General features: G+C 37.4%; 1 protein-coding gene and 1 non-coding gene across 2 annotated transcripts; both read right to left on the bottom strand.

Annotated features, from left to right (window-relative positions):
• Positions 1-2062: 2062 nt before the first annotated feature.
• itgb3a (integrin beta 3a) lies at positions 2063-19370 on the bottom strand. Its single transcript, XM_026917299.3, has 15 exons — positions 19186-19370; positions 18533-18618; positions 17024-17228; positions 16092-16344; positions 15711-15870; positions 14288-14449; positions 13189-13284; positions 12915-13004; positions 12186-12320; positions 10461-10890; positions 7143-7365; positions 6931-7034; positions 6085-6204; positions 4621-4787; positions 2063-2558 (listed from the first exon to the last, which is right to left on the bottom strand). Exons 1-15 carry the CDS (start codon positions 19250-19252, stop codon positions 2490-2492), a joined length of 2367 nt encoding a protein of 788 aa, XP_026773100.3. The 5' UTR covers positions 19253-19370; the 3' UTR covers positions 2063-2489.
• A 2314-nt stretch (positions 19371-21684) lies between these two features.
• Positions 21685-21766, bottom strand: trnas-cga (transfer RNA serine (anticodon CGA)). The gene has a single exon. It is a non-coding gene; the product is annotated as a tRNA-Ser (tRNA).
• Between the last annotated feature and the right edge of the window lie 4870 nt (positions 21767-26636).

Below are 26636 nucleotides of genomic sequence, written 5' to 3'. Positions count from 1 at the left end.
AATCAATGTGAGCTAGCTAGTCAGCTAGTCGACGTTCTATAAAGTGGGTGTAGCTACTTCGGGATCTATTTAGCAAAGAAAAAACATTTGGCCATATTGTATCTGAAATGTCACTTCCTTGATATTAGTTTCTTGTTTATAGAACTGTTGTGTGAAAGCAATATCACACTCACAATCATGTGGTTATACTGAATATCGGCATGGCTGTGATTACCTACAGCACTCGGCCTACAGGTTCGTGCTTATGGCCAAATCACAGCTGTGCCAATATTCAGTATTACCACACTCTTGCTTGTGCGATATTGCTTAAAAATAATTAAGATAGGAAAAGATTATCCCTCAATTCTTAAAAAAAACCCTTTAATTTAATTTAATTTAGCATGTATTCATGCTGTTATTTTTAACTTAGTTTTTATTTTATTTTATTTCATTTTATTGTGGTCATGACCTGTTTTTGGTATTTTTTTCCTAGCTCATAGCTCATGAAAAATTTGTACAAAGGCTAAAAAGTGAGGATAATGTGGCTGAAGTCATAAGAAAATATAGAAACACTAACACCACCCCTAACCCTAGTTTTCATAACTTATCACACAGATTGAGTTATGAGGATTGTTATACATTTGTTGTAAGAATGCGAGCATGTTGTATTATCATATACATTAGTAAAGTGGTACCTAACCATCTAGCTACCACATCACCAGCAGTGTATGCATACCTCAGATAAAGCTGCCTCGTAAACAATGCTAATTGATGGTGATTTTTTTTTTGTTTTTAAAACCTCACAATGATATGAGCTACATACAGGTTGAGGTTTTGCTCATTACATGAGTACAACCATGATGAGATCTTGGAAAAATAAGGTTCTATTTGGCAGTTCTCTGATTTTTTATAGTGTCAAGGAAGAAAACATTATAATATGTTCCTGAGCTCCTGTGAGTCTCTCTGACAATTGTGTAATAGTAATTCACAGTCAGCGGTGTGTCAGAGCTGAGCTTTTGGGTTTGGAAAATCTGCATGGATGCATTATATGGCAGCTCAGATACGTCTAATGGACACGCCCCTACTTTAGATATGAAAATAGTCAGACTACATGGTGAGAAGCAGAAGCAGCAACCAATCAGGAATGAGAGGCAGTGAGAGAACAACAGATGTGCTGTTTATGATCTTGAAGAGTTATCACACCTTGATCAGGCTGCTTGATCAGGCAGTCACAGTAAAAGCTAACTGGCTGATGGGAGTCACGTTTGTTGGGAGGTTTTGCTCTTTTGTTTGGTATTCAGTAACTGTGAGTCACATTCATGTGCACAAATAAGTTATTTTACTTCTGTAATACTGAGCAATCATGAGTCACTAATACTTGTATTGCATTCCAAACTGCATACTCCTGTACTAAATAGTATGTCACCACACCATTAGTGTCATTACTATTTAGGCATGTGTGTATTGTGTATTTTGGGACACAGCTTTGAGTTGTATCTGAATGTGTGCACTCACAGTCGTGAGATTTATGCGCTCAGAGGAGGAAGAGCGCAGCACATCCCACGTTTGGAAATGTTCTCCCACATGTAGCTTGCAATAGCATTTTCCTATCCCACACGGTGAAACGTAAAACTCTTATGACCTTCAAGCAATATTTTGATGTTAAACTTCCCACACCTAATATGTAGATAAAAGGTTTATAAAAGATTTTATAAAATTGTTTGCCAAAAAAATTCTGAAACTAATAATGCCAAGATCTTATTTTTCTGAACAGACTGTTGAGATAATCAGAGATGTCTGAAAAAACATCAGGCACACTTAATGATGTCTAAACCCTTCGATGATGCATTGGCTTTCAGACAGCCAGGAACTGCACGATGTTTAGCTGTTCTCCTCAACTGTTCTGCTTCAGTAGCTCTATTACAGATTTATATATGTAAATGTGTTCATTGTAGTGACAACACAACCACAAAAAAATACAAAACAGGCCATCTTTGCTACATAATCCTCATATACACTATGGATAGTATGGAAGGAGAAATTATATGCTTTAACTTCAACAATGCTTACATTTTAAAACAAGTTATTTTATTAAAAAAAAAAAAACAAAAAACAATGAAAATAATTTCCCACAAAATGGACTCTCCAAGTTTTAGTATCTCGCCCTAATTTCCCTGTTTTCATTTGAAATACTATACAAATACAAGATTTATTTATTTATTTATTTATATTTCCTTGCTTACGTATTATTATTATTATTATTATTATTATTATTATTATTATTATTAATAATAATTAAACAAATTCAGATGTACGTCAAAGAAGCATCTCCCAGGCACAGTTCTGCCTGACAGCACAGTCACAGGATTGACAGGTCTGCTTCCTCATCAATGCCAGAATGCTGACATCATAGATTGGTGGAAAGTGTGAAGTCTTTCACAGAGAGATTATGTGACCATGTGATCATGTGACTGAGACAAGTGACTGTTGTTGATGAAGGTGTTGGGTCTTTAGGAGTTGCCACGGTAGGTCACATTTGTAAAAGTAGTTGTAGCTCCTTTATACAACGGGTTATTAGCCTAAAAGAGAAGAGACACGTTTCTTAATGAAAACGTTTGTAATACATAGTAACAGAAAGCTTAAAATAAGTTTAGCATAACCAGAATTAGTTATTTGTCCATGAGATGTCACTAGATGTGTGCGCAAGGGGCACAGTTTGTGCGTTCAAATGCATCCAGCCAGGGTGCACAGTTGGGGAATAAATCCAAACTTTGCAATGTCTTACAATAATTTGACTAAGACTATTTCCATTTACTCCACAGAGCTGTTGAATTCTCAGATTAGAAGATGCTGATAATGTTTTTAAAAGCAGCTCTGACAGTAGTTCCAGCTGTAACATAAATGCTAGGTTTATATTAATGCACTCGTATTAATACGTTATTGTTTCTATAGTAACAGTTCACTGCATGGGGCACATGTATGATGGATGCTCCATGTAATCTAAGCCTAACAGTAAATGTATTTTTTAAAAATGTCTTGCTGTTTAATAGAGAAAAACGTATAATTGTTGATAGGATGAAGTTTTGTCATGCTTATTTAACAGTTACGGATGGAGCCTCAGGTGTCATGGCTTTGTAACAGTGGGTAAGTTTTCAGGACAGAGGACTCACTTACATGACAAGCTAAGGGTTTTTTTGTGTATTAACTTTAAGAGACAGAAAAAACTAGAGGCTGCAGGGGGTTACCATTTTATAGCTGCTATAAAACACTGTAAATCATAATAAAACCAACATCTCATAAATGTCCCACAACATTAAATGTAACTATAAATGATTAAAAAGCATGATGTTGTTCATTAAGAAATGAAAAATTGTAATCTCTGGTCTTTGTGCTGGGCCATCACATGTTACATATCACATATTATTTTGCTATAACAGCACATCCTATTGAGTTTTATTCCTTAATTAATATGTAAGCACACACTGTTCTCATAAATTGATCAGACCTTGAGTGATTATGAATGAATATACAGAATGTATTTTCATTCACAACTAATCACAATAGGGTTAGCTAATTGAATATTGTTTTCATTAAGGCTGATGTATTACATCATGAACAGTAAGCTCTAATAAAAACTTTGAGACTGCAAATAAAGACCATTTCATTAGGATACACAGGCAAAAATAATGATTGCTAGACAAGGTCTGAGGAAAAAAAGGTTCCTACAAAGGGTCTTTGAACAGCGAAGAGTTCTTAGCTACTTAATACGGGTTCTACTTGGAACCCTCTTTACTCAACAAATGGGTTTCTCTGGAGAGACAAACCAAAACCCCTTCATACATCTTTTATAATTTTATATTTTCGGCTTTAACTGTTTAATATTGTAGCTTTGTTGTGTCTTGTTGAAGAAGGCGCTAATTTGCATACCATAAGATGTTTAGTATCTTTATTTTGTCAGATTAAGCATTCACTGTTAGTCTAGGAATGTGTTATGTGCTATACCAGCATGTTGTTTTATCATAGCAGGGTTTATCACCCAGCAGAAGTGTGATAATCTAGCTGGGTTCCTTGGCTAGTTTAGTTCTCTGGTTAACCACCAAGCCTACTGTTTGTGCTGTAAATGTGTGCTTGCAAATAAAAAGTTTTTGCATATCTAAGTTCTTCATCCAGCTGGCTCCTCACAAACACAACAATATTAAAAAGGCCATGTTATCTTTATTTAAAATAATAATAATAATAAAGCACAACTCGTTTGTTCCTAATTTGGCTGAATAGTCGTGAGATTCAGTAAAAAATAATTGCTTTTATCATTTTAACCACTGTCCTGCAGCTCTAGTAGTGATACACAGGCTATACAGAAATTAAACGGAATATCCTGCCAAAATAATTTACATTGCACATTACATAATAGCCACTGTCATTCCCCTGTGCTTAAGGAGACAGAGAGAGCAGCTTTAGGTCTTAGAGCAGGAGACGAGACGTGACATGAAGCCACACTTACTCACTAATATAATGGTAGCTGTTGAGAAACTACCAATTACCCCCCATCCAGATACACCAGACAGCCAGAAAGTGGGGTTTGTAGGTGTGTATGTCTTTTGCTTGTGCATGTGTTCGTGCTTGTTTGTCATTCCATCTCACCGCTTCCCACTTGGCCTTGGCTCTCTCTTCCTCAAACTTGGCAAATTCTCGGCGGTCATGAATAGTGACCAGCAGCTTCCACACCAGCAGAGCAGCCAAGCCCAGCAAGAAAATGGAGCCGATGACAGAAGCCACCACTACCAGGATATCAGGACCTTTAGGACACTCTACACACATGCAAACACACAGATCGTTAGAGTGACAAACACATTTTATTGACAAGTTATTGATAATGTTGTGGTACTCGAGACCAGTCTTGAGACCACAATTCAATGGTCTCGAGTGAAAACTTAAGTGAAATTTTACTCTGTCTTGTCTCGGTCTCGGCCTACGAAGACTTGAAATATTTTTTCAACACTGCCCGAGAGCATAACAGCATTCCCATGAACAAATACATTGTTTCCGTTAGAGCACGAAATTTAAATGTCTATCTCTGCATGTGGAGTTATATATAGCGCCTATAAATTTCAAGTGACTACATTTCAAAATACTTCATCCTCTTTTGTTCAAGATAATATAGCACAAGTACTTGTAAATCACTGCTGTATTTGATCTCATAAAGTTGAATTCTATGTTGTAATGCATAGCAGTATTAATGCATGCAAAGAAACAAATTCAATGTTTTAATGCATTTTATTTACCTGCTGTTTGCTTAAATCAATGGAAATGTGCTTTGTGTGCACAAATGTGTTTTCACGTTACATGTGCTGTACTGCTTCCTGTTACATTTCTTTTAAAAAAAGATCTTTTGTATAAGTCATCTTTTGATAACTTTTGTATATCACACAAACTCCCTAACTATCCAAACCATGTGTGCTTTACGTAGCAATGATATAAAATAAGATTACACTGCAGCACTTACTAGCTTAACAGGTCCTATGTAAATACTGTGTACTTATTTTAAACAGAATGATAATACCAATGTAGATGGGTTATTTTAATTAACTCAATAGAAATTTCATGTCAGATTAGGAATACACTACAACCAGAAAATTAACACAACTGAGCGGCTGGTTTCAGTCTTGAATTGGACTCATCAGTGCATGGTGTTGCTGTGGTCTTGGTCTTGGTCTTGCCCCCTCCCACCCCCCCATGCTGGTCTTGACTTGGACTGCATTGGCTATGGTCTTGGTCTTGACTCAGTCTTGCCTAAGGTGGTCTTGAAGCCAACACTTAGAATATAGAATACAGATCATAGATCAATATCCACTAATGTATGAATTGTCAGCCAAAGGTTATTCTGCAATTAACATTTTTAGTTGTATATAAGTTAGTTGTAGTTAATGTCTGGCTCTTAGGAAGCTGTAATGTTCTTTAGGGAGTGTCTGTTTTGTCATGCAGGTGCCTGCTAGTGCCTGCTTGTCTCAAACGTGCATCAACGAGCTGCATGGATAATGACTCAGTATGAACAACAACCTGTGCTAACTCAAAATCTCTGTATCTGCCTGTGTCTGCGTGTCTCACCGGGTTCTTTAACGAGGTACAGGATGGATTTTCCGCTGATGTCTTCATAGTATTGGAAGTGATGAATGCAGTCATCTTCGTCTTTGTAGCTGCAGTTCACCGCACCCTTCTCATGGAAGGCTGGAGAGAGAGAGAGAGAGAGAGAGAGATGGGCTGATTATGCAATGTGCAGTGTGTTTAGTGGCTTAAGTTTTAGGCTATGTGCAGTATTTAAAGGATCTGCTGCTATTCATAAAGAAAACAAATGATGAGAGGTGAATAAGTAAGAAGCAGAAAATTACTCTGGATTAATATGCTATAATATATAATATACTATACTATATATAATATAATATACTTTGAGCAACACATCCATAATTATATATGCTCCCAATTAAATTATATTTTAAAATCCCAGGGAATATGTGAAATATATGTGATCTATACAACATCCAGCAAAGTCCAAATGAACAATAAACAAGACTGAAATATGGAAAACTGAAAGCAATGTTATATTATGTATTCTTCCATACTTCATTTTACTTCCCAGCAGTTTGTGGTGTTCTCTTGAACTTCTCGAAGCACTCTTTTCTCCTTCTTCTCCAAATCTATGTCACCCAACTTTCAGATATGCTTGTGCTCAAATTCTGACTAGTAGTGTACAAAATTAAATTTACATGACTGAGTGTCTCAAACTGAGAATGACTTCTTGTCCTTGAAAACCACTTCCTTAATGGTTATCAACGTAAGTCATCATTTTTTCCTCTGAACATGACAGTGCTTGTCTTCTGTCATTTAGTATCTCCCCCCATGTAAGACATGGTAAGTAAATGGAGCATGATGTGTGTGTTATGTGTATGTGTATACCTAGCTCATCCACCAGCTGGATGTCATCTCTGCAGATTGCACTGTTGCAGCTTTTCTTCTCAGACAGTGGTCCTCTCTTATAGTGCTTACACTCCACACAGTCCCTTCACACACATATGAATAAGTATCACAGTTATCAGAGTTATCACTACTATCAGACATCACATACAGAGACACACACGTCTCATACAGAGACACACATGAGGACTCACTTTTTTAAGGTGCAGGAGTCAGGGCAGGTGGGACATTTCTCACAGGTGGCACCGTATGCTCCAGGCAGGGCACATGCACACACACCACACACACATTCACCACGGCCACTACACAGCAGCTCAATGCTGGCCATGCAGGTGTCCGTCCTCGTGGAGCAATTACAGCTCTCGCCTGACCAGCCAGGATGACACTGACAGAACCCGCATACACAATCGCCATGACCTGCACACATATACATACAAACACAGTGCATAAGATTTGTGGTATTCTCATCATCATCATCATCAACGTCATCCCCACCACAGGCTTATTTTCAGCAAGGTTTCATTTGACTGGGCATGAACAAGAATTGCTTTTGAAAAGAAAATGGTCTGTTAGAGTTCACATTACTTAATTAGCTCTCAAATTCTAAAGACACACTGTGGAACACATGGTCAGCTATTATTTCTCAACTAAAATTTCAAATTTTAGTTTTAAAAAATCCCAACATAAGTAATAATAAGATAAATAATTATATAAATTATTATAATAAATTACAATAATTCATTATTATAGTTAACAAAAACTAAAGGAATATTTTTGTCACCTAAAATGCTACACAAATTTAATTAAAAAGAAATAAATCTAGAAACAATGCCTCAAAAACAAACTGAAATTTAAAAAAGGCCTTAAACCAACAGGAGCTGTCGGTGTTGTTGAGATTTACATTCTCTGATCCTATAACTACATAATTTCACTATTTATTCATTGTTTTTCCAGAAGGTTCTGAATAATGTGCTTTACGATAAATAACTGATTATGGGCATGAACTAACAAACATAAATGCTAAATAAAATATAGCTAAAAATAAAGCCTAATAAAAACAAAAATAAAATTAAACTGAACTGAATCTCAAATGAAAACTGAAAATAATATTTAAAACGAAATCTAATTTAAACTCTAAAATATAATAAAACTGGTGTGTCACAACTTTTGCCACTTCCTCTGTCTGAACCAGCCCTTTTAGCATTATGTGTCACTCATTTACTAACGTTTACTTTGGATTTTAGTCATTTAAAGGATGCCTTGTCAAGAAATGGTCAAAGTGAAAAAATACACTGAATTAGGTTCCACTTCTCCCTTTAAACCCCTATGGACCTAAAATATCCTGCAATGATGTTAGTTTTTGCGAAATCTCAGTGATACTAGCAGTCTAAGCTAGTTTGACCATCAGTTCTGTTTTCCTGTTTTATGACCAACCATTTGTCAGATCTCTGCCTGCATTTTACATTCCTGTCCTCTTTATTTCATCTGTGCTTGTCTCATCCTGTTTGGGCGTGACCCTCTGTGCTTCATGAATGCAGTCTTGCCATCAAGTTGCCAAATATTGTGTCCTGAAGAGTTTTTATAAGTACAAAACTCATTTGTAAACTGAACTTGCTCTTATCATTAAAACCATTTTGATTTTCTTACAATTATTGCTGAAGCGTTCAGTTAGCCTCCCTGTCATGGCCCTGTTCATATCAATTTAAAAAAATCTAGGGTGTTTCCTTTAAGGGTTTTCAAAAGGGAAACCAAGTATAACTGCAGGATGCAAACCTTTTAACAGCCTCTGTCATAAAGGAAATAGATGACACAGTGTGTAACAGAAATCTGATCTATTATGCGATGCATTACTTTTTATATAGAACACACGCACGCTGTACATATGAACTGGGTGGGGTCTAGGTGAAGAGGATCAGGCCAAAAAATGCAGCTGGACAATAAGCTACATATTGTAATTTCAATGTAATTAATAACACAATAAAAAACCTTAATGTGAAATGGTTAGGGAATGGTCTGTGTCATTTTGAATTTTGCGAGACGGGAATGCAGGGATTCGTCAAGTTTACTACAGTAAAATCATTCAGCTTATTAGTATATTGTGGCCTTTGGAAATATTAGTACTGCTAAGGCCAGTATTGTGATAAAGATACACATATATACATGTATATACATATATACATGTATATATGTGTATCTACATGTATATACATATATACATAGACACATGATATTTGTATCTATGTATATATGTATCTATGTATATATGTACATACATATACATAGATACAAATATCATGTCACAGATATGTGGGACATCCTGACCAGGATAAAGGTTACTGAAGATGAATGAATGAAATGAATATTTAATGGTACATAATATGGATCACAATATTCAGATCTGCTAACAAAGTGCCAGTGAAGCTGGCCCTGCTGAAAAAACAGATGGTTTCTGGTAAATACTGCCCCACCAGTGCCTAATTGTTCTCGTTCTTACTTCAGCTCCAAATCCAGGGTGTATACTGTGCATCACTGATTACATTGCTCCATCTTTATTGCAGAAGTTCATTAGGTCCATTGACTCATCATCAAACCACGGCTTATTGCAAGATTACCATCAGAGACTGCCAGCTTCCTGTGGGACACTTTTAAACCTGATTGGAAAACCATCACATGTCTCTAGAAACAGTCACAGGCCATTTGTTAAACCATTAACACTCTTTACGCTGTGATAACAACCAATATGGTAAAATATCATTAATAATTATTACATATCTTGACAAAACCAACAAGAACCACAGGAACCTGGGATGGTTTCCATGATTATGCAAAACAGCCATATTATTAAAAAAAATGTTTTAAGGTTTAAAGACTTTAAGGAGAGATGAAACAGTCAGTATTATTCACAAAACACTCATAAACACGCAGAGCACATAATTTAGCTTTATATACATGTAGATATCGCATTATCATATCACCCATTCCTATTACTGAATATAAACACAACCACCAATAGCCTTTACTTAAAGCTTCCAAAAAGTATTTGTATTTAAACAAATCCATGATGAAGGCCCTCGAATGAGACGTGACACATCTTCAAGATTATGACACAAAGACCAGGCCCTGATCCACTCCAAAGTCTTCACACGTAAACATAACCACAAATGAACCCAAACACATATGCAGGCAGACATATGCATATTAATCTAAGCTCTACACAAAGAACCACACTGCTTAGTCAACATAATAGTGAATCCACTCTGAATAGTACAGCCTTACACAAGATCTGCCCCACAGCTGAGGCTTGCACAGACATGCCAAAAGGATGAGGTGGATTTCATGATAAATCACAAATGGTAGGTACAGTGATGCCTACTGCAGAGCTTGTTAGCCACTTATTATCTTACATTATTACCATGTATGGTGATGTACTTTTACTTTAGGGAAGTGTAGTTATGACTGCCTTCATTGTGAATGTGTGAATGTGAGTGTATATGAGTGCACTTGTTCCTCACCGGAGCAAATCTGCCCTTTGGAGCGGATGCAGCTGAAGTCATCACACTCGCAGTATTTGCCCCAAACCTTCCCAAAGTCTCTTGAGTGACAGCTACACTGGCCGCACACGCAGTCGCCTTGTCCATTGCAGACAGCTGCACCAGGGGAGGGTTTACAGCTGTCTGTGTCAGTGGGCTTGTAGTCGGCCTCAGTGCACTCACACTGTGGCCCCAGGCGTCCCGGGTCACACAGACACACACCGCACTCCAGCGTTCCATTGCCATTATGACAAGCAGGGCTAGCAGGCTCAGCAGAGTCTTGGCATGAACAGCTGCATGCGAAATCGACGGTCACCTGCAGTGTATCTTTAAAGCCCAGAGGCTTGATGATGAATGAATGACTTTTCTCTTTAGGACAGCTACGGAGCTTTGCCTCTACATTGAATGACACCTAAATGAAATAGACAGAGATGTTTTCATTTTGATACAATTTTGTTACCATATGTCCCAGCCTGGGAATAAATGTATGACTATAGCGATTATAGAGGATATGTCCTGACCTTATATTGATCTTTGCTTGTCAGTTTCTTTCAAGTTTGGTTTTATTAAAGGTATAGTATAGTGGAAGGTAGCTGATTTGGGAAAAAAAACAACCTTTCCATTCAGGAGGTCATCCAAAGCCACATCTAAAATATAGGGAGCTTTCTTAATTAACAGGCAGCACGATTGTGGATTTTGGTGGTCCGCGTCATTTGTTTTTAGCGGCAGAGATGCCACTATGACTGAAGCATCTCCTCTAAATAGTTATTTAATTAACAGCTGCTGGAATGCATGAAGAACTGCACTAACTATTACAAAAAGTACATCTAAAAAACCCTAATCTCACATTTACTTGTATTGCATATATATAGAGACTTGTTAAATAACACAGCCCAAGGGACAGGGAGTGACCACACAAGGTATCTACAACATAATAGGTATGTTCAGCTTGTATCAGCAGGTTTGCAAGAGATAAGTACATGAATCCAGAAGAAAAGAATTCCAGATATGTACTGCTGAGAGTCTAAGGATGTTTTCACCCTTGAGTTTTGAACACTTTGTTTTCAACAGTTTACACTTTGTTTTCAACACACTGAGTTCAGTATATTTGGTCAAGTTTATAATCCGTTTTCAGAACTGTGTGCTTGCTCACTTTTGTGGTCCACATTTGAAATATTTGCATTGGACAAAAATCTTCTCAAGTAAAACAGGCATGTCCTTCTGAGGTGTTGCCCTTGGTTGAGGACATGCCACACACACTTCTGGACAGCATGGTTTGAATGTTGGTAAGACCAAAAAGAACATTAATAACATTGATACATAGAACTGCACAACTAATCCATAGTTTGGAAGAAATACCTACAGTATGTGTGAAAACAAAGCTGTGATGATGATGCACCCACTAAATGAGTCCACAATCAGTTTTGGTGTGTACTCAAGTATTCAGACTAAGTGTAAAGACGCCCTATGAGAACATGGCTGTGGTCTTAGCAGCTCGGAAGGACAAATTTATTCCCTCATTGGTTCAATACAGAGCTATACATGACTATGACTAACATACAAAAAAATAAAAAGAAACCTAAGCACAGTTACTCTTAACCTGAAGAATTAATGCCAGTAATGGTGTTTGTATTTGTTTCCCTACTTGGCGCAAATCCCATGTAACCTAAGGCTGGACGATCACCTGGATTTTTATGAGATACTCACCGTGTCTCCGATTTTAAGTCCTGAGCAGGATCTAACACCAGGTACTAACTCTCCGTTGAGGCATGTGGCATTAAACGACAAGCTCAGCTCATCCGGAACACCCAACACCTCCAACTCTGCCTTTGACCTGATATTCTACAGGGGATAAAGGGCCACAGAGTCACTGTCATATTGTTCAGTGTGCTCTAAACTTACTGTATCTTTAACATTTTTCAAGCTTATACCAAAACACTGCTGAGTTGTGAATTCAGATTGGTCAGAAGTTGTTTAATAATTTTCTCTAACAGCACAGCTCTGACAGTAGTTAGAGCTATAATTCAGATCACATCTTATATTAATGTGCTTGTTATACAAAGTATCATTTCTATAGTAACAACTAATTTACAGGGACTTGTATGTAATCTAAGGCTAATAATAAACTGATTAAAAATGTGTTATTTAACAAAGAAAAACATATGGTTAATATAATGACGTTATCTACAAGGAGAAATAAAACAACTGGATCATGCATTTATAGAAATATAATCAGCTTTGGGGTGGTTAAAGTAACTCCAAGTCACGTTGGGCAGCATCACACACATTATTTTCCTATAATAGCACGCTCCAAAGTGTTTTATTCCTTATATATCAGAATTGTAACTTTCACACCGCTGCCCAATTGGAGAGAAGACATGGATGTCATGTAATAATGGTGATTTCAAGTTGGGAATTGTGTACTGTGTAGCTTACCGCATACGCATCCAGGATGAGTTGGATGACATTTTTTGAGTCATAAGACAGTTTCCCAACAGTGGTACCAGGAATCAGCTTACTGTAATTCTGAGAGATGGGAAAAAAATCAGTGAGTGAATACAGAAGTGCACCAATGTGCAATGTGACAAGACAGTAGGCAGCAATGGCCACTTTAATGCAAGCATGTAACTGTGTGTGTGTGTGTGTGTACAAGAATAAGAAGATTAAAAAATATATGGGTGAAGGTATGTTTCTTTCTTTATGTACTCACAAGGTACAGAGGTATCACATTCTCAGTTACAGCAAAGATGAGGTTAATATTATTCTCAGTCAGTTTTTCAGTGAGCATTCCAATGGAGGGATAATCCTACAATACAAATACACATACATGTCATTCACAGCCAACCAATATACTGCGATATGTCCAGTTTTCAAAATAACACTAATAATACATGAATAATCATGCACTAATAATCATGAATTAATACTTACTTAAATTAGAACTCTTGTTGAGTTAAGGCATGTACTAATCACAAAGTAAAGAAGAGCTGACCTTAACTACAATGTGAATCTTATTAATTCATGCATGAATAATGTCTTAAATACATGTTTGTATGTTTATTAGTTAGTGTATTAATAAACATGTAGGAGTAAATTAAATCAAACATGCTCTATAAGAAAGAATATGAATTAAATGTGCATAATTTCAAATTGTTTATATAATTTGCCATATGCAGCTGCATGCACAAACATCACTGGATGGCACTAGATTACTTTCATAATTTACATTGATCCTCAATGTAAATTATTTCATCTCAACCCGTTTTGTGTCAACACATTCTCCATCCATTTCTATTCAAATCCCACTGTAGTACGTGCTCTGGGTGGCTAGGGCCCAGGGCACTGCTCCTTTGCCCACAAGGGTGAAATTATTACAGTAACATTTATTCATTTAGCAGATGTCATTATCTATTAATATTTAAAACTAGCGTTCTATAAAATTATTTTCTGGTGTCTGAGAATGATGGAGAATGACGCAAAATGGGTTGAGATGAAATTATTGGTGTTTATTATTGGTGTGTCTTTCTACGTTCAATAAGGAGGATCAATATAAATTATGAAAGTTAACTCTTCATTAGTTCGTGATTTGTACATGCTTGAACTCATCATTAGTTCATAGTTAAGTAAGTATTAATTCAGGTATTAGTGCATGATTATTCATGTACTGTTATTGTAAAGTGTTACCAAATAACCCTTTTATCCAGGTTGCATCGCAAAGCAGTTTCAATAGACTCTATTTCAAATTAATTTTGTCATCGTACATCAGACAGAAAATAATACTAAACACAAACACAGCTAGTCAGACTGACCAGTATAGCAGTCTTGGCATAGATGCTGTCATTATTAACATAACATTGTCCATCATTGGGCTGGACAAGGCCTGCGATTCTCCCATCCAGTGCGATGTGGCTTGTAGCGTCTGTAGTAAACACCAGCAGATGGGATGCATCAGGCCGCCACCCAATTTTATCCTAATACACAAATAGAAAGATTAGATAGATAGATAGATAGATAGATAGATAGATAGATAGATAGATAGATAGAGACATTTTTCAAGGAGTGTCAGTGTCTGCCCATGCTGGGTCACATTTTCCACACTTACTGCAGACATTTTAAAAGAGTACTCCAGCACTTTTCAACCAATCATTGTCTGCTGCTTCTGTAATGCATGTGTGATTACCACATTACCACCAAGAGTTTCAAGAATTTCAAAAGAACAGGAAACCAGAATTAAACCCTATATATGGAAGTTTAAGGGCAGATGTTAAATTCTGTCAATAAATGTTTGAAATATGAAACTATATAACATCAGTACAAAACTACACCCATTACACTCTAACTATAAAAGTGTGAGCATGAGACTGACATGATATCAGTCCAAATCAAAGCTGGTGTAAAGTTTGTTCTTCTGATTGGCTTACACTTTTTTTCTATGTGTTTTTTGTGGTATCCACATGTAATAAATACGTAAATGTTCATTACTTAAATTCAACAACTGCCCTTAGACTTCCATTATAAGTAAATTTTGAATAAATTTTTAAAAATTCTTTTACAGGGAAACAAAATTCTTGTATTTGGTAATTGCACATGCGTTAGAAATGCCGTGCATACAAATCAGTTATTTATCTGCATATTAGTTATTTATATTACATATTGTTTTACGGTATGCCTGCCATTGTAAGTGATAAAAGGGAAAAGGTCTTTCTAAAGTAATAAATATAAAAATGAATTAATTAAGGAATAAAACACAAAAGGGCATGCTGTTATTCTATTAAATTTTATGCTATTATGTTATGCTATGTTTTATGCAATTATGTGGCCTGATATACAACGCTCCCCGAAGTGTTCTAAATAAAATAAAAAAATATAGTTTGTCATGTTACTTAAAATGGAAAGTACAAAGGTCTCTGTTCTGAAAACTTTCCTGTGGTGGAAAGCCTACTGACCATTATGAAGCACTGACAGTGGAGACTTCTTCCATAGATGTTAAATAAATGTCTCCTAACATCTCCGTAAACTTTCTTTTAAAATAGTTTGGCTATTGGGCATAGATTATGTGAGTTCCTGCCATATAAATCCTTTTGAATAAGCTGAAACTATAGAAATGATAACATATAAGAACAAGTGCATCAATATAAACGTGCGATTTGTATTACAGCCAGCACAACTGTCAGAGCTGCTGTTATAGAAAATTAATCAACATTAAAGTTTTTAATCAAGAGTGTGTGTCACCTTGCAGACCACAGCCTGCATGATGGCATCAAATCCTCCTTCTGGCGAGTCTCTATTCCGTGATACTTGCTGTTTTTTCACTTCTTCTGTGAAACGATTCACCTGCTCTGTCAGTGACAGGACGTTCTTATAACCGAATTGTGGCGAGCAGGTGGCAATGCTGCAGCACAAAAAAGAGACAAACATAACAACTGTACCAAAGCTGTAGCTTTTCATCAGCAGCATTTATATTTCTATGGTTCAAATCTTTGATTATAAATATTTCCTTGATTTAGGAAACTTTATGTTGCTGTGAATCCATTTGCATATACTATATATGCATACTATTACATACATATTATATATTATATACTATATATGAAAATTTTGACACCATCTCACCCAAGACAGGGGTTGCTTATGGCCTCGTTTGGAAACATATACATGTACGGGGAGAGTGTTTTGTCCACAAATGCCCCGAACCCCATGCGCAGGTTACTGGTGGTACTACCCATAGCTTCAGCCAGGTTGCTGCCGAGGGAGCGGAGGCTGTCTAAGTCATCTTTCATAGAATAGGACAAATCCATCAGGTAGTAGAGGTCTACAGGGTAATCAGCCACCTGCCGAACGGTCACTGTAAAACGCTTTGGGTCATCTGATGACAACAGAGAGAAGGCGAAAGAGAGAGAGAGAATTATACAGTAATTATTAAAATGGTTAAATCAGGGATTATCATTTCTCATTCTCTGCTGGTTGGGGCCCTTTTGGTGTAAAAATATTTCATGAACCCTCTTATGATCCAACTATTCAAATAGTAAGCACATTAGGCAAATATATACCATTATATTTACTTACTGAAGCTATTAGAGGCTTTTATTCCTAAACTTTCCTCCTATCAAACCTAAATCATTTATCCTGGGTTTAAAGAATTGCAACATATTGTATTACATAAATAGTACTTCTTGGTTTTATTAAAATTGCAATTAGATTAAAGTTGGTATTAACCATGCTATTTAAAGGTACAGAGGTTTAGATTAGGAAAGGATAACATCCTGTAAACTCGCATTAGTGAGCAGTTAATTAGGTTTATAACAATAATAACTGAATAGTAACAACAACTAAATCAGAAGTAGTCATGGTTAGTCGTGATGTCTACTATCATCACATCATGAAAAAAAAAACAAATCTTGAACCCTCTAGCTACGTTACCCTAGTGGTCCATTAAGAACCAGAGATATAATACTTGAAAAATAACAAATATGCTGACTCTGCATAAGAGTTAATATGTGCCTACTAATATCCAAATAATTGCCTGTGTTCAAACTGAGTCATACCTGGCCTCAAGGTCAGCCGGATACGCTGTGGTCGAATCTGAGTGATGTCACCAGTTGAGCCTTGAGCACGGTCACTGAGGGGGCGGTCCTCTTCCACCACAACGCTACTGACTGGAGACTCAATAAACTCTGCTCTACATCCAGACTGGAGCAGGACGGACTTTAGGTTACAACGGGAAACACTGGTGCTGCTGGGACCCATGTCCTGATACAATCACACATGAATGCATAGACACCCATTATTGACATTCTTAAGTGATCAGCAGCCAGTGATGATAATACATATCAAAATAAGTACTGAAATGTGCTGGGGACAAAAGTGATTGCAGGACAAAAAATGGTGCACTGAAAGCATTTCTGAAGTTTTTTTTTTGCAATCATGAAATGATAGTTGCATTAGAAATATTTTCGAAATTAGGTGATGGATGAGTATAAATATCTATAAATGAGACAAGTGATGCCAATACTGGGCATGTCAAAAATGATCCTGCATTGCTTGTATAAAATCGCTGACGGACATTTGTTTGCTTACAAGTATATTACAGATATGAATATTGTCCACACTCTTAAAACAAATGTGTTAAAACCAACACATAGTGCTATTTTTTCTAAACATACGTGTGTGTCTAGTTAATGACAACACATTTATTATTCTTAACATAATTAGTACATTATCATTTTTAGCACAGTATATGTGTTAACATTACACATTCTGTGTCAGACATCCTGTATTCTTTTGGCCTGAAATGCACCATAACAAGCTGAGGAAAACCAGACAAGCTCATTGCAGTTCCTTTCAATGCATTCAATAAGCAATCATTTGATAGCTTAGCAAATTTACATTTTCAAAAGTCAAATTAAAGATTCGTTCCTAAAAGTTATCCTTGATTGTGTTAAAGAAGTTTGTACATTATAATTTTATATACTTTGCTTAACTTTAGCTAGCATTACTCCATATGCTGTAGCTCTCAAACTTGTCCAGCATTAGCTGTTTATATGTTGCTAACAGTGTAGACAGGACACAGTTTTTCTTTGTTGATGTTGCAGGCTAGCTTATGTAGCAGGCTTCTGTTGGTTTTGTGACTTCTAGCTAACTCAGATTAAGATCAATTTGTGAAATGTAGGATTTTTAATGTGGGCTCCATGCATAGTAAACCTTAACGATAATCTGTACAAGAATTGAACAGAACAGGTGGTGTTCCTGTTTAAGAATCGCAAAGAACAAAGGAGCACTGAAGACTGTGGAAAAAAAGTGCAGTGATTTAAATGCATGATGATGCATAATGCATAATGATGTCACAGATGATCCGCAATCTGATTGGACAATGATTTAACACGTTCTATATTTTTCTCCTTTCACACATTTTTAACACATATTTAACACACCATGACACAAAAAAGTGATAAAATACTAATAACACAAAAGCATTTTGTTAATTAACATATTTTTGTATCAGTTTTTTTTTCCTTTCGCAAGTGTGTGTTGTAAGTTTGTAAGCTTTTACTAACTTTCTGAGAACACCAAGTGCAAGACGGATGAATGGACAAACACTCCTTGCAGGTTCTGACACCTCTGGAGGTACATATGTTTGAACCTGGGGATATACAAAACACACACATACAGAAAGTAAAAATTTCTGTCTCTTTTCCTGACTCTTTCTCTTTCTCCTCCTAGTCTTAAGTTTATTGCTCTTGTCTCTTTGTCTTGAGGGCATGATATTACCTCAGTCTTACATGATACGCCATAGGAGCTGCACAGACATGTATTCATCAGGCCTGAGATCATTACCAGAAGGGATGTTTGTGTGGTGTCTGTATGTTCTCAAACACACATTTTTTTTTTTTCCATTTTACACAGGAGCAATGTGCTGATTTAGGGATTAACACTGGATTTGTCTACCTAATAATCTTAACATCACATTATCTCTGTAAAATATAGTTTTCTATTCATGAACAAACATTTCATGAACATATCTATACCAACACACAGATGGACTAACTTTATGTGAGTGTATCTGTTAATAAAAAATGATTAAAAAAAAAAACATTCATTACATGTATGGCATCATGACACCTTGACAATAGACAGTGACTTAAAGTGCTCTAGCACTTTAGTCAATCTTTTAAAAAACATTAAAGCAAAGACAATAAAGGCAACTCACCTGAAACTGTAGAAAGTGCTGTTAGAACAGCCAATACTGTGCAAATATAAGGCACAAACATCCCCATTTGAGAGATCAGAGATGTCGACAGATGATGATATCGCCTTGTTCGCTTCCTCTGTGTGTGTGTGTGTGTGTGTGTGTGTGTGCATGTGTCTGTAGAGTAATGAGCAGAGGGTAGACTTTTCCTCATTCTTTGGAGCTCAACCTCATGCATAACAGAATGGGCGGGAGAAACCACTGACTCTACCTCACCATGTACAAAAGTTTTTTTTTGTTTGTTTTTTTTTCAGTTAAAGGGGCGGTTTGTAATTATTGTAATTTACAAATGCGATGATAACACTGATAAGCCCTCCTTTTCCTCCCAACTGACTCCACCCTTGTGTTGAAACTACATATGCTTTGTGAGTTTCCTTTTAGGGAAAAGTGGCAAAGCTGAGCAACTCCATTCCAGCTGAAAGTGGAGCTAGACCAGAAAAATATAAACAAGACTCCTGAAATGAAGAAACAAGCCAGATCTTTGCATGCTAATTTTGTGATTTAAAGTTAATCTAGGGAATCTTTGGAAGTTCATGATTTTATAGGTCTAAGAAACATTATAAACCTTACCAACTGCATCTTAAATGAAAACATTTATGTAGCCATTTAGATATATATTTTGTATTTGTGTGTATTAGTTTGGGAGGAGATCAACAATGATTCCTACAAACTGTAGGACTTAGGATAAAAACGCCTCAGCTGAGGCTTACTTAGTCCTTCTCACATGCATCCCATAATCCCACAGAGACATGACTTTAAGTTACAACTGGAAACACTGGTGCTGGTGGGACCCATGTCCTGATACAATCCATGCACACACATGAATGCATAGACACCCATTATTGACATTCTTAAGTGATCAGCACCCAGTGATGATAATACATATCAAAATAAGTACTGAAATGTGCTGGGGACAGAAGTGATTGCAGGACAAAATATTGTGCCAATATTGTGGCAGCAGCAAAATGCGTAAAATCATACATTATTCAGATACAGGTCAAGAGTTTCAGTTAATATTCACATCAAACTTCAGAATGGGGAAAATGTGATCATGGCATGGTTATTGGTGCCAGATGGGCTGGTTTGAGTATTTCAGAAAGTGCTGATCTTCTATTTCACACATAATAGTCTCTAGTGTTTACACAGAATGGTACAAAAAACACAGAGTGACAGTTCTGTGGGTGAAAATGCCTTGTTGATATGAGAGGTTAGAGGAAAATGGCCAGATTGGTTTGAGCTGCCAGGAAGGTTGTAATAACTCATACAATCACTCTTTACAACTGTGTTGAGCAGAAAAGCATCTCAGCATGCACAAAACATAGAACCTTGAGGTAGATGGGCTAAAACAGCAGAAGACCACATCAGGTTCCACTCCTGTCAGCCAAGAACATGAATCTGAGGCTATCATAGGCACAGACTCAAAAAAAAAAAAATCACCTGGTCTTTTTTTCACCTCAGTCTTCAACTAGTTCTGGTGAGTCGGTGCCCATGATACCCTCAGATGTTCTTGGCTGACAGGAGTGGAACCTGATGTGGCCTTCTTCTGTTGTAACCCATCCACCTCAAAGTTTGATGTATTGTGTTATTCTATTGAGTTTATGATGTTTAGCTCAAACATCATCTGATCTTACATGTTTGTTCACTCTTTAAATAGCCTATTTTTGTTAGTACTATGTCACTGCTCTGGTGTTTCCTGTGACAAAACTATTCTGGTATTATGCTCAATCAGTTTTATAGTCTAATCTATTTTACCTGTATGCATCACCACAGGATGGTGGTGGTGACTCAGTCTGTAATAAACATGACTTTTCCAGTCCTCGCTGAACAAGTTGGAATATTCACACAGAAAGTGGAGCTGTATTAAAAAAATCCATAACAGTATGATGAAAGCCTGCATATATCATCATGACTGAAACACTGGATCATATGTGCACTTGTCTGTACCTTGTAATATCTTCCTGTGACTTTTTCTGTGAAGTTTTTAAGGTGGAAAATGGAGTACTGGCCCAATGCTGGTCCATGTTTATTATTTTAAATGTTGTGATGAACTCATGTGAGTCTGGCTGCCAGAACACAGCCACAACTCAGCCTTGATTAGACCACTGGTATGATTTGGTCCAGATGGCTTACTTTTAGTTTACCTTTAAATGCAGCACAACCATTAGATATGCTTGCTTGCATTTGTGCTATTCTGTCCAAATTCAAAATGCACTTAAAAACCTTAAATTTGTCTGCTTACAGTTTTACCATTTTTTGTCCCAAAACACAAGTGAAATTGCCATAACTTATGCCCATATGTTCATAAATGTGATCATATTTGGCCATATGATGTAGTGAAATGAAGTGATTTGTGGCCAAGTATGGTGACCCATACTCAGAATTTGTGCTCTGCATTTAACTTGAACCCATGGCCTTCAGGGTTACAAGTCCGAGCTGCTAATCATTAGGCCACGACTGACACGCTGCGAGCAGGGTTCGAACCTGCGCGGGGAAACCCCATTGGATTTCGAGTCCAACGCCTTAACCTCTCGGCCATCGCAGCACTGGTGTCTACTAGTCTACTCCCTAGGGAATTATATATCATGCTAAGGGATCAGTTTATTTTAAATGCCTTTTTCAAGTGAGTGAAGTACAGGGGAATCGAGTTAATCACTTTCAGCTTCTTTCCAGTCAACCCTACCCCTTTGTGGAAATGGTAAATGGATGACAAATTAAAGAAAAAAACAAGTGAATTAGTAAGGTACAAGCCCAATACAAGTCTCCAGAACAGCTTCAGTGTATCTAGGTATAGAGCATAGAAGTCAATAGAACGTTACTGGAGGGATGAAATCCCTCCAGGTATTTCCTCAGTTCATGTTCTGACGATGGTGGTGGAGAGCACCATCTAATACATTGCTTCAAAAACTCCTATAGGTGTTCAGTTGGGTTGAGATCTGGTGATTGTGAAGGTCATTTTAATTTTCATCATTTTCATCCTCATGCCCTATCTTCAAGATAGAAATGTTTCATCATGGGATAAAGGTGATCATTCAGAATAACTTTGTATTGATTTCCAGTGACCCTTCCCTCTTAGGAGACAAGTGAATTGTGCTACCTTCTGGTTCTCCTTCTAGAATGCAGCCTAATTTACCCATACATACACTTACTGTTGCCCACATTGACGCTTGAACAGGCATCAAAGAGCTGAAATCTGCCTGAGAATCAGAATTGGGCACGAGCCCTCAGTTATGCATCCTGTCATGGAAACCTGGAGTCAGATGCAATTGATAAACAATTAAAACAAAAAGCAGAAAAAGAACCAAAAACTAGAAAAGCTAAATGCCCCAGACTAAGGCAAGGAAAACTCAACATTAAAATAGAAATTACTCATGGTGCAAATACAACATAACAGCAACAATACAATGCTTCACAACCAAAGAGGGAAAACCCAGAACTTAAATAGGGTGATTAATTAGAGAAACACAAAACAGGTGTGCACAAACACAGGCTGCGAAGAAAACAACAAAAGATGAAATTCAAAAAAATGAGTGAGGGTGCCCTCTGGGGGTCTGTGGAGGAATTGTCCATGGTGGATGTGACATAGCACCCACTCCGCCCCCCATGGCTCCAGAAGTACCCTAACTTAGGAGGGCCTGGACCCCTGGGTAGATCAATGACATTAAAGAAAAAAGGAAGGGGGTGTCTGGGTTGGGGGTGTAGCAACATCCCCAGCTCCCAGTGGAGCGGGTGGGGGATGAAGCCATCAGCTAGGCAAGGAGGAAGGGCAACAATGAGATTCCTGAACTGGTCTTGTGACCTCTCCCTCCACAATTCCACCCCCATCACTCTGCATTGATGTTATTCCAATTGCTGGCCAGTTTTTCAAGCTGTTGGTTCTCCTTGAGGAGAAGGACCTACTCTGCCAACTCCTCCCTTAGCACCCACAATTCTACTGCATCCATGTTTAGGTGAATCCAAGGAGTCGGATTCAATTGCAGAAGTCTTTAATGGCTAAACAACTAATAAACAATCAAAATACAGAAAAAGAACCAAAAATTAGAAACGCTAAAACAAAGGACTAGACTAAGGCAAGGCAAAGAAAACCCAACATGAAAACCTGGCAGGCTATCAGCACTCTCTGCAAGGGTGCACTCATTATTCAAGTTTAGAGAAACAGAAGCAGACACAGAGTACATCGGGGTCTCTGTATAAGAGGCAGCTATACTAAACTCCTCCAAATTCTGCACTTCATTACACTGTTGCATTGCTGCATTCTTCATGTCTCATGTCCGCTCCAACTCCTCTCTGTTCCAGCATTATAAAGTGGCTCACTCTTCCAATTCCAAAGAGCCCAGCAGCTGATCCTTCTGCTTACTTCTGTTCCTGCTGTGACAATACAGCAAAGAAGCTTACCTTTGTCTTCTTAGGGGGCTCCACAGTCATGTTTGCCATTCACGTCACTTCCTGCTGCAGCCATGCAATGTCAGAGGAAGGATAAGTTTCAGCTATATGTACATAGCCTGTGAGCTTACCACATTGCAATTGGTATTATGCTGCATTTAGATTAGGATCTGTAAGGGCTTTTTGGAGACTCTTCAGTCCCAAAAAAATCTTTCATTGATCATTGTAAAAACCTCACCACCTTGCACTGAAGTTTGAAAGTTTAACACGTCACAACAGGTCCACAGTATCCATGCGTCTACATAATGACACAACTAACAGGTCATGTGTCTTTTCTAAGAACACAGTAAACCATGGTGAAATTAATAATATGTCAAACACTAGAATTACTGTCATCCAAGGTGTGAGTTACCTTTTAACAGAGGACATTTAACAATAACAAAACTAGCAAAAACAAAGGATTAGAGCACTATATTTGGCATCTAGAATTCATTTCCTCAACAGAAGGAGAATGAGAAAGAGGACAAGCATAGCATGTTGAGAAGCTTTTATAGGCTACCTATATATGGTCATGAGGTGACTACTTTGCTATTAGTACTCTGCAAGGAAACAAGCAAATGAGAATACTTCACTAGTTTTTAAGGAATCTCCCTGGCAGTCCAGATAAAGAAATTGGTCACTGTGTATACTTTTTATATATGTAATATTATTTGTTCTGAATGCAGAAGTTCCACCAAGTGAATACAATCTGCCTGTAACACACAAGACTCAGGAGAAGTTTGAGACACCATGTGCTGGGGGTTTATTACCAATAATCCACAATCCAAAATCACTCTGGTTATTCAGGCAAAAGGTGAAATACAAATTACAAAACACAGGCACAGAGGGCAAATACAAAAGAGTAGTCAAAATACTAGGCATGGGTCAAGACACATGATAGGCAATGACTAGGAATAATGCTCAGAATTTACACATGCAGACATTAAGGCAAAACTTCATAATATTTTTTGAGTGTCTTTAGTCATCGTACACTGAACAAACAAAAAGTTGTGATTAGTGGCTCAAGCCTCAGGGAAGGAGGACCTCTACTGGCAGGGGAGGAGAAATATAGAGTTAGAATGACTGCTGGTTCATTTGATATGGTACATGTGGGTACCTCAGTCTTGTATACCCTGAGTAGTCATTGTTTGCCTTAATAAAGTGATATTTTTCTGATATTTTACTTCTCTGACGAATTCCTTCCTTAACTGGTCACTGACTTTTGGTGGTCAACCTCCTCTAGGTAGAGACATGGTTGTGCCATATTCTTTCCATTTTGAATAAGGGATTAATGATGCTGCATTTGTTATAATCAAATCCTGATTGATACTATTTCTAGAACTTTGTCCCAGACTTGTTTTGATAGCTCCTTGGTCTTCATGATGCTGTTTGTTTGCTCTCTAAAAGGGAAAATACTTATGCAAGACACTGTAATACTGCTTATTATTAATATAATTCGATAAGTAGCAATAGTGTTAAATAAACAAAACAAAAATAATTAAAGTGTAGATTAAAGTGTTTAATGTTAAAATCATTCAAGTATCTTCTTTGTAGCTTGCATGGGTGCAGAACTCAAATGTGCAAACTCAGCAGGGGTTTTATTAGGAGAAATCCAATAATCCAGTCATTTTGACGGTGTGGGGTCGTATTCCACCTCTCCCAAATTCTTTTCGGCAGGGGTGCCTCAATGGTTAAGGCTCTGGGTTACTGATCAGATGGTCACTGCCAAGCTGCACTGTTGGGCCCTTGAGCATGGCCCTTAACCCTCTCTGCTCCAGGGTTGCCGTATCATGGCTGACTCTGAGCTCTGACCCCAGCTTCCTAACAAGCTGGAATATGCGACGAAAAGAATTATACTGTGTGGTAATGTATAGGTGACAAATAAAGGTTTCTTCTTCTAATCATGGACATAGCATGGGTTAAATGGCAGGCAGAAAGAAACAAGGATAACCATAATCATACACAAAACAAAAGCACAAATCAAAACCAGGGAAGCCAAACAGGAACATAAACTGGGGATAACAAGGAAACATGGCTTGGTAATGCACATTAAATGAACATTTGAACTATGATTTAGTTGAACGATGAACAGGAATTTGAGACATTTAAAAAAAACACTAATATTCTGTCATGGTGGCAGCCCTAGGATGAGCTGACATGACATTCTCAGGCTGTTGCTGCTGTGACTCACACCAGGAAAAGCAGAGTGAATGATATTCTTTTGTGGGATATAAAAGAAATATGAATAAAAGTATACAAACGTATGGCCTGTTGAAGCCGAGTCTGTATGCAGAATGAACGGAACGTCTTTCATGTTGAATCTCACATAGTGTTGTGTTCTGAAACAACAGACCAATAAAAAGAGAAAATGTACTGCATACCCTAATAATCGGATGCTTGCTGTTAGTGAGCCAGGCCTGCTGGGATGGTTTTGTACGACAGGGGATGAGGGGATGATTGCGTTACTGCCAAAAAAGTGAAACACTAGACAATCACTTCTTTTTCTCTCAGTTCTCTCTCTCTCTCTCTCTCTCTTGCGTGCACACACACACAAGTCTCTAGCCTGTTGCTTAGTTACTGCCATCAGCATGTGCTGGAATTATGCTGGAAATATTGGGGAGCGAAGTGAATGGGCATTAAAGGATCTATGTGTTTGATTTCAGACATAATGAATCCATTGCTTTCAGAGCTTACTGCTACCATTTATTATACCAAATATCTTACAGAGAACATTTGACCAGGCCAAATCACCTTTTATCGTTTGATCTTTGTGAGAGCATTTGCTAAATTAACAAAAAACGTGGATATGAAGACCTTAAAACCTTAGTAAATTGCAAGAGCTCCATTTGCAGCAGCACAAGCTTGGTGACTGTTTACAGGTTCAGACAGTATGTATGTGTGTTTGCTTTCCTCAGTATGGTGGCTGTGTTAGTGTAGATTAGCTCCATAACAGGTGTATAACTGATGACACTGTGTTTGTGTGTGCTCATTTT

The sequence above is a fragment of the Pangasianodon hypophthalmus genome, chromosome 13 (genome assembly GCF_027358585.1).
Source record: "Pangasianodon hypophthalmus isolate fPanHyp1 chromosome 13, fPanHyp1.pri, whole genome shotgun sequence".
NCBI lineage: Eukaryota > Metazoa > Chordata > Actinopteri > Siluriformes > Pangasiidae > Pangasianodon > Pangasianodon hypophthalmus.
This window is presented reverse-complemented; position numbering and strand designations above follow the sequence as displayed.